The sequence below is a fragment of the Myotis lucifugus genome, unplaced genomic scaffold, assembly GCF_000147115.1.
Source record: "Myotis lucifugus unplaced genomic scaffold, Myoluc2.0 scaffold_67, whole genome shotgun sequence".
Lineage (NCBI taxonomy): Eukaryota > Metazoa > Chordata > Mammalia > Chiroptera > Vespertilionidae > Myotis > Myotis lucifugus.
The window spans coordinates 3,959,883-3,975,198 of record NW_005871115.1 but is presented as its reverse complement, the minus strand read 5'-3'; the positions used below and the strand labels follow the sequence as shown (position 1 = coordinate 3,975,198).

General features: G+C 36.1%; 1 protein-coding gene across 7 annotated transcripts in view; it reads right to left on the bottom strand.

Annotated features, from left to right (window-relative positions):
* The window catches only part of BBX (BBX, HMG-box containing), a 290,219-nt gene that overhangs the window by 82,898 nt on the left and 192,005 nt on the right, over positions 1-15,316 (bottom strand). For all 7 annotated transcript variants that reach the window (XM_006090071.3, XM_014456988.2, XM_023754948.1 and 4 more), the window contains one exon: positions 3,448-3,643. In XM_006090071.3, coding sequence (XP_006090133.1) covers positions 3,448-3,643 — 196 coding nt within the window. The remainder of the gene's footprint in view (positions 1-3,447; positions 3,644-15,316) is intronic.

The window sequence follows — 15,316 nt, the reverse complement described above, 5'->3', positions numbered from 1 at the left end:
TGCCATAGCTGTTTATAACATGAATTATCTCCTTAATCTGATGCTTCTTTCCTTACTGCTTGGAGGGTTTAGGTGGATTTTTTTTAAACAAAAGAATGCTATGCTTATCTTCTAAGAAGTTTGAGATTGTTATTCTCAAATTGTTATTTATGCCATGTAAAATCAGGGCTGAAATAAAGACCGAGGCTATAAGAGGAACTAGAAAACAGAGACACATTTTACAAATGGGCCTGCAAAATCTAGTAGGCTTTGTTCAAACAATCTTTCTCTAAAACTTAAAATTAAAAATGATGTCTTTTTGACATATTAAATCTTAGGGATATAGTTGGGCCCTTCCTTGAAAATAGCTTTAAGATTTAAAATGAATCCTTTTTATATTACTGAAGGTCTTTGTTTTCATTTCTTCAATAATCAACAGAAACAAAAGGACAAAATAAAAACAGCAAATTGACAGATCTCTGACCTGGGGTTATATCTAAACAAAGTAAGTATTACAGACAATTAGATACCTATATCCTTTAAGGTTGTCTTAAATATCAGAACTGCAATGAAATAACATGTGAAAATGCCTAACTCAGCGCCTATCATAGTACATGTAGGTCTTTAATCAGTGAGTTTTTAGCCCTGGCCAGTGTGACTACATGGCAATTCCCGGTCAGGGCATGCACCCAGGTTGCAGGTTCAATACCTGTTTGGGGTGCATACAGGAGTCAACCAATCAATGTTTCTCTCTCTTTCTCCTTCTCCCTTCCTCTCTCTCTAAAATCAACAGAAACACATTTTAAAAAGTAAATAAGTTAGGTTTTAATTTTGGGAATCTCTCTACAATTAAAAAGAAGGATCAGGCATACTGTTGCCTGAAGACATTCAGGAGTTTCTTTTCTTTTTCTTTGTGGAATTCTTGTTTAAATGCATGCCCTTGAGTATATCTTTGTATACAATCTGTCTCCAGAACTCATGAAGCAACTCTGACCACATTTTAAAAACTGAAAAAAAATAAAAAAATCTGAGGTAGTTAAAAAAAAGGAAAAGATAATTAGAGAGGAAAATATGTTACCATATGATCAGGAGGTCAAGCTTAATGTTGAAAGGTGGCGACAGGAAGACACACACATAGAATACACAAGAGCATGCTGATTTGATGAAATAAGGCTTTTTACAGTCAAGAACTATTGTGGCTGTTAAAATAGATACTTAAATCTATTTAAAAATAAAAATCAGGAGGGGGAAATAAGTTTAGCAAAATGGAAAAGTTTAATTTGGTTCTCTGGGCAGTTAAATAATTTTGCAGCTATCATTTTAGAGATCAGGAGGATTGGATGATGGCTTTCTCATAAAGATAAAAATGTGTTACTTCAAATGATAAAGTAAAATAAGAACATACATATGATGATTTTAAGTTATACACCAATGTGACTTTGCAAGAAGTTTGATGTAATGACATGAAAACATAGACAAAGAAATTACCAACATACCTTATATTAATTTATATTTATATAATGTTAATTACAAATATCAAAAATATATTTATATAAAGAATATGCTTTCCCTTCACCAAGAGGGCTTGTTCTAAGTTAAATTCTACATAGCTTTCCCTTCCTGGAAATCATACAACTGACTGCTTTGAGGTTATTCAAAATAGCAAAATGCTGTGTGACAAAAACTACTGGGAAAACAAAAAACAAAAAATAAGATTCCATGTTGAGGAAAAGTTTAAACTGGCCCCCAAGAGTCCTACAGTAACCCTTAAATTCAAACAGCTAAGGACCATGTTTTAATTAAAGGCAAATTAATGTGCTTTCATTGTATTGAAAAGGGAATAACTGGAAGTATCAGCCAATGTTACCTTGTTAAGTTAGTGTATACTTAACAAGGCCTCTGATCCTAGATTTCCAACATCCATCACAAGCCTTTACATGAGATAAATGCAAAAAAGATGTTGTTTTTTTCTTTCCTATATTTTGCTCTAAAGAGCACAGTTCTTAAAAGCTGACCTGTACATATCTTGGTTGAAAGTCTGGGTCCCACTTTTAATTTGTAGGTATGTAAGTTAGATTTATAAACTGTCAGAAATGGTACTATAAACAGATACCATTCATAGCTTTCTGTAATTTACCTACAATTATGTTGGTTTGTAAAGAGCCATTGTGTTCAAAAAATAAAAACAAACAAACAAACAAAAAAACTACACAGACTGACCTAGATTTAAAATTGAAAGAAAAAACAATGGAAGATAAATAATAATTGAAGGAATTCAGTTAGAAGCCCATTGTCCATATATTCTTTTTTGGTCCTGATAATAAGATGTTTTATAAAACACTCCAATTGGTGTGGGAAGTCCAGAATGCTCACCAAGACTACTAGCAAGTGGTTTGAAGCTAAAATAGTACAAAGTGACAGCTAAAATGAGGAAAGATCTCTGTTTTGATTCTTCTGGGATATGTAGAAGTATCATTTTGGAAGCTCGCCTAGAATTATACTACGGACACCTACATAACAATCACCTGAAGACTTGTTCTCCCAGAATGCCGCCATTATATTAGAATGCATTCCTTAGGCTTATAAATGACACCACCACATACTTTGTCATATTATGATTAAATCACATTAGGCCTACTGGCCATAAAAAAAAACAACAACAAAAAAAGTGTCATCACAATATTGTTCAACCTCATTACCAAGCTCTCTATATTACAAATGGTTAAGTGCTCTCATTCAGAAGAAAATTGCTTGTAAGAAGGACATAGGAATCCTATAGCTCAACCTCAACTTCACTGCTTCCCCCTGCCCATCTCTCAATTTCATCCTGGAAAATTCCTCTTTTGAGTACTACCATGGCAATTTCCAGGGAAGACAGAGCCGTTTACAGGGTGAGTATAAATACTTCATTTCATGGTTATAAATGCTTTAGCATTCCTTACCACCCAAAGAGTATTAAAGGTCCCATAACAAATGGGGCCATCTGGACTTTTAAATTTGCCCGGCTCATACAGGATTGGGGGCAGGATGGGAATTCCCTCTAAGAAACATCTGTCAGGTCCATCTCAGACTTGTGACGAAGTTGTTCATATTCTTGCCCTAGATGATACATCCTCAGATGATCTACATAATTGTGGCTCTTTAAGTACCCATACTAAGGTGCTTACTCAGATAGCTTACAGTGTATGTCTGTAAACTATGTTGTTACATTATAAAATTCCCTGAGCTCCTGACCATCTCCACATTGCTGTCTGCTTTTCCATAATGACAATGTCAGGAATTCACACCTCCTTTTATTATACATATGCATTCTATGTATGCTCCAAAGCTTTAAGATATGCAATATTGACACTATTTCCTACTGATCATATATTTTGCTTCTTTCTCTATTTTATTCTATTTCTCTCTCTATTATTTGGGGAAGGTACTGCCTAAATAAAGAACTTGTAGAAATAGTATCTAACTCACCGGCCATTCCAAAGTTAAGTTGAGGCATTTCTTCAGTCTTTGCTTTCTTGGGGCTTGGCAAGTCTCTTGAAGAGTCAGATGGGAAGGCCCATAGTTTCTTTCGTGGATTGACAGTGGGTGTTGGGGACTTCACAGGCTTGTTTGTGCTAGGACACCATTTGTAGCCAGGATTTGCCTTCATAAATGCATCTTTATACTATAAAGAATAAGTAACAGGTTTTAATGAACACGTAGATTGAAAATGTTCTAGCAGACTTCACATCATTACCCTATATAGATAATGATTGAAAAAAAAACCAAACCCATTTTCAGTAATGTCAATGGCTTTCCTTGTAGTAGGGATGACAATTCATAACATGAATTCATTTACTAAAAAGTTCATTTGTGGGATGAGGGTACAGAAGCAGGAAATTTTTTATCTTTTATCCCTCAATATTTTATTAGTATACAAAAAGCTGTCTGACTTTGGTGGAGAGAGGGAGTTATTTGTCCTGGAAAGAGCAAAAGGCTTTGAAGACAGAAAAACCAGAATTCAAACCCTAACATTTCCACTCGGACTATGGTGGCCAAGGATGGAGACCAGAATTGGAGAATGTAACACCTCTGGGCCTCAGCCTTGGTCTCCACAGACGGGAAATAACACCAAATGCCTAGGGTTACTGTAAACAGAGGTGCATAGCATGGTATCTGATACATATTACAAAGTGTGAACAGGCCAGTGACCAGGTTCTGCTCACTGTTTACTTTGGTAAATACAGTAAAAATTAAACCCGTGCTTTGATGTAGGCAAACCTAAAAGAGCAAAGTAATCAGCTATGGGATAAATGAACCAAGATTGAGAACAGAAGAAGGGGAACAAGGTAGGGCCACATAATACATAACTTTCAGTCATTTGAGGATGCAAGGCCACACAGAAGAAAGAGTACTGGGTGCAGATTCTGGGGAACTGAGTTCAAAACCCATCTATGCTATCAGCCATCTGTGGACATTAAGCAAGTTGTTTAACCTTTCTCAGCTTCAATTCCTCCATCTGTAAAGTGTAACTGCACCTGCCAACATCCCAGGGCTTTGTAATGAGCACACGTATTCACTAATGTGAATGGGCTTAGAGCTGTAATGTGTGATGTTGCAATTAATCCATCACAAACTTTGTCTTTACTGAGAGGTTTCAGCCTTCACTGACAGTGTCCTTTCTCCTTTATCTTCCTGTGGCTTTCTCCTGTAGCTCTTTCTCCCACATCTGCAACTTCTTTCCCCTTTCCTGACTAAATTAAAAACTATTTACTGCTATTTATTATACACTAGAGGCCCGGTGCACAAAATTCGTGCGCTCGGGGGGGCTAGGGGGAGGCTCTCCCTCAGCCTGGCCTGCACCCTCTTGCAGACTGGGAGCCCTCGGGGGATGGCCGGCAGTTGGACATCCTTAGCACTGCTGTGGACGTGAGAGCCCGCCACCACTCCCCCTGTGGGAGAGCACTGACCACCAGGGGGCAACTCCTGCATTGAGCATCTGCCCCCCTGGTGGTCAGTGCACATCATAGTGACTGGTCCTTGGGCTGTTTGGTTGATTTGCCTTTTATTATATACAACTGCCAAAAATTGTCATCCAATAAAATGGATTTTCCATGTGTTCTTCAACTATTATATGTTATTACTGCTGGATACTCTATTAAATTAATGCAATTCTTTTAATCCCATAAGTTTGCCTTTTAAAATGGTCTCTTTGTGTGTAAAATGAACTATCACTATAAGCTCCAAAGCTTTTTATTTAGCCAAATGGGAAATAAAGTTTCCTTTACCCTTGCTATAAAGTATATGTAATCCAAACAACAAACTTTTCTCAGCACTTCACTTAAAATCATATAGAAAATTGTACTGTATCTAGTCAATGGTTTAGAATTATTTAGAATTATCTTAATTCAAATTTTTCCTTTTTTTAAAATAAAAACTGTACATCTGACTACTGATATATAGGAACATATAGGAGGAAGGTAACCATGAAAAACTGTAAGATACAGTTATACTTTTCTTACAAAAATAATTAAAATGGGACATAAAACCAGAAGAAACTAGAATTTACCACGACATAGCGGAATGTATTGGGAGATACCAAATGTGATAGAAGAAATACCCTATCCTACATGTGCACGGGGGCATTTACATATTAAGCTGGGCAGACAAATAGCCTGGCCTGCTGTCCTGAGGTGGAAAGTGACAAATGGCAGGGAGAGGTAAAAATGGAAGTAGCAGACACATGCATCACTATTGTGTTCCAGTGGAAGACACACAGGCTAGGTTTGTCAGATGAACAGTCATTTGGACAAAGGTCACCACTCTATAAAGTGACAAAGGACTTTCAAACAAATGAATTAACATAGTTGTCATGAGAAATTTTCAAGAATTTGGCAGTTTTATAAGAAGAAAGTTCCGGTTATGAAAGTTTCAGTTACTACAGTAAATCCTGACAACTTTGGAATTTGTGATCTTTCAAAGGGATATAGATAAAAGTTAACTTTTGCACTGTTTGAATAATTCATGCCATAAACTATTTTGTGAGAAGAAAGTTTATACTGTTTAAGGAAATTACTAAACCTCAGTGAACACATTAAATAAAAACACACAAAACAAGCATTTTACAATTCAAATGAGTTAACATGAATTTATCTATTTTACACTTTCAGAAATGTAGATAATATTACTCACCCAGATCCATATTCACTTTCTAAAAAGTAACAAAATTAGATTAAAAAGAAATTCTGACATTTTGGTGTTTTATTAATACAGACTTACTAAACTGACTTTTCTCCTAACTACCCAAATTAGGGAGTAAAATTACTCTTTAAAATGTTTTTATATATGAAAATTGCCACAGTAATCCTTACAGCCAATTTAGGTAACAGAATCAATAGTTAAGTCTTATGTTCTGTTTTTCCTTTATGACTTTTCCATAATAGAATAACCAAGCCATACCATAGCCACTTAATCAAGTCAGTTTTTGAAGTGTGTGACATTTATTGGAGTGGTTTTATCATGCAAGTTTTGCAGGTTAATGTATAACTTAAAATATTTTTGTTCTGTCAAAACCATAAATTTAATTCAATGTTCTGTCACAAACAGTCTAATTTTCTTTCTAGTAAAGATAACTAAGCAACAATAATTCAGATCAGATAATGCTATTGTGTCTTATTATCTAATAAAGGATAATTTTTAAACTTTTTGTGAGGAAAGGTTCTAGAACTAAGGAAGTAGAGATGAGTGCCATTTTTTAAGTCTTCCTTTCCTCTTTCACCCATGTATAATGTGATTTTGCCTGCCACAGAGAACTATAGCTGTTTCAAAATGTATGTTAGGGGTTCACTTAGCCCCCTGCAGTTATAAAATTAAAAAAGTGTTATATCTCTTTTTAAAATATCAGATAATTTCCTGTGCAATCTCTCCTCCAAAATTCCAGTAGATTTTATTTTATGGAGATATTTCACATATTTGCACCAGAATCAGCTATCTTTTTTTGTATAGGCATTCCCAGGGTCCCTTATTACTTATGGTCTTCACCAGGGTTGCCATTCTCTTTCACTCTGTTGAGATCTAGACTGTATTAATAACTAGAAATACTACTGGACTTTTAGGTAGCACCCCCTCCCCCACATTAAAAACAAACTGTTGGAGAATAGTTAATAAATTTAAAATCAAATTGCCAATCTCATCAATGATCTGGAAAATTAATGTTGAGACCCAATTTTTAAAACATTAACATAAGGTGCTCAGTCAGTGTGGCTCAGTGGCTGAGCATTGATTGCGCCATGAACCAAGAGGTCACTGGTTCAATCCCAGGTCAGGGCACATGCGCGGGTTGTGGGCTCAATCCCGGATTGGAGGGGGGGTGGGGGAGAGGATGTGTGCAGGAGGCAGCCAATGAATGTTTCTCTCTCATCAATTTTTTTTATCTCTCTATTCCTCTCCCTTTCTCTCTAAAATCAATTAAAAATATTTTAAAAAGATAAATATAAAGTCTTGTCTTTGGTATATAACAATGCCATTGTCACATATGAAGTAGGCAAAATGCTGTCATAAAATGGATGCATTTACTACCATCACTGAAGAACAGTGATTTAGTATTATTGCTAATGAAATGTGGTGATGGTTGGGATTAGAGAGAAGGGAGCCCGCATTTACTGAGCACCTTGTAAGTCAGGGGCTGTGTCTGTAAAGTAGAATCACATTAGGTTATCTAATGAGTTGGAAATTTGTGGTGGGGGGGGGGATGGAAATCATGAGGTGACTTTTTACTTTACTAGGGGATTTTTGAAAATTATATTTAGTAAATTACTTTTGAGGTAGTACCAGTAGTCCAACATGGATGCTCTTAGAAGATAACTGAGTTTTCTCTCCTACCCTCAGCAAGGATCCAGATGAGTGGAGCTGATCTCTTCGGCCCTTTTAATCCTGTGATGATGGATTTTTGCCCACATGGTTAACCAGCATGCTAATAGTTTCACTCAGCTATTTGCTTCAGACTAATACACTCTTCCTTCATTTCTTTCTTACACAGACTTCTCTGTAATTCCTTTCCTTAATAACCTCATCACAACGAATGATTAAGCCTTTCTGTTGTCTCTTACAGTTGAATCAGAGCAAGTGATTGATGAGGTGCCTACTTTCAGGGACAGAGAGACATCCTCACAGCCTGAGGCTCTTTCTGCTTCTGACCACATTTGTTCACTGCTTACATTGACCTGTGTGTCTTTGCATGAATTTACAGCTTCTCCATCTAAGCATTAAATTCCTATTCTCTTCTCTATCGTCCAAATTTTTAACTCCTTTGCTCAATATGTACATGACTGGACTAATGAATACTGTCTTGGTACTGCTCATTTACATTGAATTTAAGATTTTGGAAGATTAATATTGTGATAGTGACAGTGTATTGACCTTCATAGTGATTTCTCTTTACTGTTTTCCATAAAAGCCACATACTCCAGGGCTTTTGCTTGTCCTTTGTTCTTCAACCCATAGGTAGCTTCCCCTTTTACCGACCCTTTGAAAAACCATTTTTTCATGCCTGAGCCAGGGAAAGGCCTATGGACCATGTATAAAAAGAAATAATACAGGGTAGGGCAAAAGTAGGCTTACAGTTGTAAGTACAGGAAACACAGTTTATTCTTGTATTATTATTATTATATTATTTTCCATATGAACACATATCAACCTACTTTTGCCTCACCCTGTATGTTTGTGTGGCTAATGGCTATAAACAATATGAAGGCAGAGACTCTGATCCATGCTCTTTTAATCCCCAGTGTCTAGTTGATACTCACAAAGTACTGAGATAGAGGTGGGTAGGTGGAATATGAAAGAGAAAGAGAAAGAGAGAGAGAAAGAGAAAGAGAAAGAGGAGAAAGAGAAAGAGGAAGAGGAAGAGGAAGAGAAAGAGGAAGAGAAAGAGAAAGAGAAAGAGAAAGAGAAAGAGAAAGAGAAAGAGAAAGAGAAAGAGAAAGAGAAAGAGAAAGAGAAAGAGAAAGAGAAAGAGAAAGAGAAAGAGGAGGAGAAAGAGAAATGATTATGGCCAGTGACTGTTCCTGCTTTATGTTGTCTTCAGCACAGCTCTACATCAGAAGTTCATTTAAGCTGGCCTTTATTATCACCAGTGCTTTAAAAATAGTTGGTGCTGGTAATAATTCCTTCATGAGGACAATAGTATTATCATTTTCATTACATGTATTGATTTTCACCAACACATATTACTAAATGATTCATAGCAGAGGATATGATATCTTCCTGGGAAAGAATTTACTAGCAGGTCAACCTTGGAGGGGAGGAAGGGGATGCCTCAGAAAGAGAAGAAATCTGAGTGTTAGTGACAGCATCTTTCTTAACTAGAACTTTCTTATAAAACTAGCAAACATCTTACATGATGTTTCAGAATTAGGCCCCTCAGTCATCTAAATATTAACATCTGAAACCAACATCAAAATGAGTTTTAAGGGATTCAGTTCAAATTTTTAATTTATCACTCACTATGAGGTCTATCACTGTTTATGGGGTCATTATAAAGTCCTTATACTTTTATTTTATTGAAATATTTAAATTATAGTGTTTACTAACAATTAGCAAATTGATATTTTGAAATCAAGTCATTAATTCACCTAACTGAACATCTATTTTCTTGGGGGCTATTAATCACATAGGACAGTATCTGCCAAGTTGGGCAAATGATACATTTAGTTTTGTTGATTCTTCTTTCAAAGACAAATTTTGCATTTCTATAGCCCTTCACTGTGTTCACAGTTCCTAATGAAAAAAGTAAGCAATAACTAGGTAGAGAAATATCAAATACAAACAAACAAGTTTGCTTGTCAGGAATAATAATAAAACTAACATTTATACAGCATTTTAAACTTTATAGAATGTTTATACCTATATTACTTCTTCTGTATCTCATCTTGACCCTGGGAAGGTAGGCATCTTTACTGCCATTTTCCAGATGTGGAAACTCAGGAAGGTCTGAGAAGGGAGAGGGCCAAGTATGAAAACCACAGCTATGCTATTACTAACTTGCTTCCTTGGACAAGTCACTTAATTTTTCTGGGCCTCAGTGTCCTCATCTTTAGCTTTTCAAAAATAATATCTATATCATGGTATTAATCTGAAGAGTAAATGAGTTAAATGTTTATAAAAGAAACCTGAACAAAACAGAGCAATATTCAGAAATTGATTATTACCATTTCAAAGACAAATGCTGGAATATTTTTTAAAATACAGTAAGAAAGCACTGATATCTGAAACACAAAAATGGGAAAGGTCTCAGAAACAAGGAATATTGTGAAACACAGAGCCGAAAAAAAATTTTTTTTTTTGGGGGGGGGGTCTAATTAAGCCACATTCAGAAAACCCATAGATAGTAAGCCATTTCATTAGAGTTAGCCAAAAGAACTGAAAAGAGAGAAATGTCAATACAGTGGAGGGTAGATCCGAAAGAAAGACACATGGGAAAGCAAAGAGGGAATTCAAAAGAACAAAATAGTCTCATTTGATACACAGACAGAAATGTGAATAAAATGCAACTGTTCACAAAGGTCTCACCAAATTACAGATTATAAAATAATTCTTGTTTGTATATAATGAGTTGAAATTTTCAAATAATTCAAAAGGCAATCTGAATACTTTAATTAAGAAAGCATGTAAACAAAATTTTAAACAAAATCTCCAGGATAAATATATGAAATAAAAAGTGTTTAAAGGAGCAACAATATGTAACATCAATTTCTCAAGGATGCTGGATAAATGAGGTGCTACTCTCAGGCAGTAGTATGCAAGGTGCCACAGCAAGCGTGTAATGCAAGTTCTGTTAAACACGATACATGACAGTTAACAAAAACTTGCCAGTTACAATACATGAGAAAATGAGAATTTATCTTTTTGGGAGAAGAATCCATTTCTGATGAAACCAAAATAAGGGAATGAATGGCCTTTACAGAAAGTAACCCAGGTGCAAATAAATAACCCAAAACAGGTTAATTTTATCTTGAAATATGGAGGAAGAACTAATCACTAAAAACTTCATGGAGTTTTATAAGGTAATGGAAATGTTTGCTCGAGTACTGACAACAACAGATACCAACATTCACAAAAGGCTATTATAATTTATGTTCGAGTTACATTTTATTGCATTTAATTTCATAGCTGTTTTATTGGCATACAACTAAGCCTCCAAACTTTTCAGCCTGGTCTCGTAATTTTTCCTTAACATCATCATTTCTTATCACTCTCCTACACATATGCTAGGCTTAGGGTAAAACAAAACAAATTTTCTTGTTTTTGGACTTGTTCTTACTCTCCCACATCTGCTCTTATCCTTACCTGCCCAGACCAGCTTTTATCAAGTTCATAAAGCCTTTTCTGAAATTCCCCCACCTCAGCACAGGTAGAGGCTTCCCCTAAGTCCCATTTTATTGTTACCATTTTTGTCATACTTATTCAAATCTACTTATCTCTCAGGCCTCTAATGCAAGCCGCCATATAGTAAAAGGGCGCTAAAACCAAACAGGCAGGAGTATCCTAGCTCCACAAATGTATCAATGGTCAAGATACTAACTCCAAAGAGCCTGAGATCCCTGCTCTGAAGAATGGGGACAGGAGAACCAAAATGGAGGGGCAGGTGAACATGGTACTCACTGTCTCCCACAATCACATCAAAATTAAAGCTGAAATACAGAACAACCATCATTCAGAACCACCTGAAAGCTAGCTGAATGGAAATCCTACAACTAGAGAAGAAGAAAGCACATTGAGACGTAGGAGGAGCAGAGGCGCAGAATGGGCTGGTCTCCCGTGAGGAGTAAGGGATCCCAGCTCCACACCAGACCCCCAGCCCAGGGTTCCAGAGCTGGGAAGAGAAGTCCCCATAACTTCAGGCTGTAAAAACCAGGGGGGATTATGGCTGAGTGACACTGAGTCTGTTGGAGACCCAGTCAGTTACTAAAGGGTGTCCCAAAATTCACGCAAGAAGTAATTTTGATAGGTAACACAAGTTTATAATTAAAAATTGTAAATTGTTTATTGATTCATAAAATATACAGTATAGGGTTATGTATGGAATAGCATATCGGGTAAATGGCCTCCACGGCTTTGCTGGCACATACGCACTCTTTTGTTGAAATTTTCCATGACCAAAATGCGGCTGCTCAGGCAATAACAGTTAATGGTGCTCGCTATCGCGACATGGTAATCCAGTTTTTTGTGCCGTGGAGGCCATTTACCCGATATGCTAGTCCATACATAACCCTATACTGTATACTTTATGAATCAATAAAAAATTTACAATTTTTAATTATAAACCTGTGTTTTCTATTAAAATTACTTCTTTCATGAATTTTGGGACACCCTTTATTAAAGGGCTGTTGCATGAAGGTACACAGACTTCCTCCCTCTGAGCTTCAGCACTGGGTAATGGCTCAGGGAGACCCAGAGACAAAAGGGGAAGAACTGGATTGTCTGGCATCACAACAAGGATCTTAGTTTGAATTTCAAAGAATTTCAAAATGGACCAGTCAGAAATTAAGCATACACTAACTGAAGTAAAGAATAATTTATAGCCAAAACCGGTTTGGCTCAGTGGATGGAGCGTCGGCCTGCGGACTGAAGGGTCCCAGGTTCGATTCCAATCAAGGGCATGTACCTTGGTTGCGGGCACATCCCCAGTGGGAGATGTGCAGGAGGCAGCTGATAGATGTTTCTCTCTCATCGATGTTTCTAACTCTCTATTTCTCTCCCTTCCTCTCTGTAAAAAATCAATAAAATATATATATTTTTAAAAAGAATAATTTACAAGGACTCAAAATATCAAGGATTTGGAATATCAGGAAACAAAAAACACCCAATCAGAAGAGCAAAAAAAAAAAAAAAAAAAAAGAATCCAAAAATATGAAGATAGTGTAAGGAGCCTCTGGGACAACTTCAAGCATACCAACATTCACATTATGGGGGTGGCAGAAGGAAAAGAAAGCAAGCAAGATATTGAAAACCTATTAGAAGAAATAATGACAGAAAACTTCCCCTACCTGGTGAAAGAAATAGACTTACAAGTCTAGGAAGCACAGAGAGTCCCAAAAAGAGGAACCCAAAGAAGCCCACACTGAAAAGCATCATAATTAAAATGCCAAAGGTTAGAGACAAAGGAGAATCTTAGAAGCAGCAAGAGAAACGCAGTTAGTACAAAGAAGAAGAAAATATGAACAATAAAATGGCAATAAATGCATATCAACAATTGAATCTAAAAATCAAAATAAACGAACGGGGAATCTAATGATCAAAATAAACTGATGAATAAAATAGAACCAGAGGCATAGAAACATGGAACAGACTGAGGAATCTCAGAGGGAAGTGGGGATGAAGGGCAGGAAGAGATTAACCAAAGAACTTATATGTACATAAGGCATTACCTATGGACACAGACAATAGGATAGTGAAGGCTTGCGGCGGGGTGGGAACTGGGTAGAGGGGGCAATGTGGGGGAAAAGGGAGTCATCTGTAATATTCTCAACAATAGTAAAAATAAATAAAAAAATTTAAAAAAAAGAATCTGGACAATCACAACTGACTTTACATGCTTGTGCTTATGTAAAACGATGAATCAATCAATCAATCAACAAATGCATGCATTCGGCCTTATGTCTCTGATTCTACACGAAAGAAGGAAGAGTGTAATATAAAGGTCATTCAAAATTGCCTCGACTTCCCGGATTCTCCCTCGTCTTTGCACTGATCCCACTCAACGTGAAGGTCAAGATATGCGATCCTCTAAACTGACTGAACTAATTATAACTATTAGTTTAAGTGAATAGTGGATGGTTCCAGCAATATCCTAGGCAATAAGAAAGAATTGTATTCCTATATTTGTAAGAGTACATACATAAAGATAGTAAAAGTAATATTATTTCTGCGTGTCCTAACAGGCAGCCACAGTCAGAAATCAGAACCTGTGAACAGCCACAACACTTGCACCATCATGCAAAGAAAGGGTCAGAGAAAGTTCTAGCAGGTAAAAAATAAATAAATCTCTCTAAAGTTATATTAATTATTATTCACTGATGGTTTTAGAATATGTTTCTTTTAAAAACAAAAAGGAAAAAATTAAGTATTTCTTACTCGATTGATAATGGCAGCATTCACATTCACAGTCAACTATGCTGAAAGAATATGTCTTGTCCTAATAGGGGACACACTTTAAATTGGTGTTTAAAATTGAAAGATTACACATAGAAAGCAATTATAAAAATGTTAGGCTGAGGGGGACCTTGAGGAACTGAGAACATATTTATCACTAGCAACCATCACAAAACCTGGTACCTTAAAGCAATAAGTTTTTGTTTATTAAACAGATATTCCAATTCAGACTGCAATATTCACACAAAAAAGCAACATCACAATTACCTGCACTTTAATGTAATTTCAAAACCATTTTGTAAATAAACTGAAACAAGGAAGTGTCACTTATGAATAGCAACCAATCCTATAATGATTTTGGAAGTAGCTGAATTATCCACACTGCACTGGAAACAAGACAACATTTAATAAGAACATATATAAACTAGGTAAGAAGCAAGATAAAGAATCAGTTATGATCATCACTTGTAATAGACTGCAGGGGACCACCGTAACAATTTCATTACAGCACCACTATGGCAAATATTATAACCCTAACTAAGTAATTAGTAAGGGATTTCCTATATAAAAATAATACTTCCTCTTTTTAAAAGTGGTCACCTGTCGAGTTGGTAAATTAGCAGTAGTTGAGATAAATAATATACTTGGTACAGGCTGCTTGTTATCCAAATACAGCAATCCAAAAACAAACTCAACTGTTTAATTATAAAAGGCTAATGCAGGTTCCTATGAGGTTTCAGATAATTGTTTATTTTACCATGTAAGCATGAATGACTATGAAAAGATCTAAAGCTATTTAATGAGAAAGTTTTACTATGTATTGTTAAGCTAGTGGGGATCTACTGAAACATTTAAAACCATGTAGGCTACTGGAATTGATTTTAAACACTCTAGATCTGTGGTCGGCAAACTGCGGCTCGAGAGCCACATGCGGCTCTTTGGCCCCTTGAGTGTGGCTCTTCCTAAGCCTTAGGAGTACCCTAATTAAGTTAATAACAATGTACCTACCTATATAGTTTAAGTTTAAAAAATTTGGCTCTCAAAAGAAATTTCAATCGTTGTACTGTTGATATTTGGCTCTGTTGACTAATGAGTTTGCCGACCACTGCTCTAGATGTTCTACATAGTTAAAATCCTGTTTCTAACAGTAGTCAATTCCAAAAGCCTTATGTGAGCATTAATTATATAGCATATAGGCAGACTCATC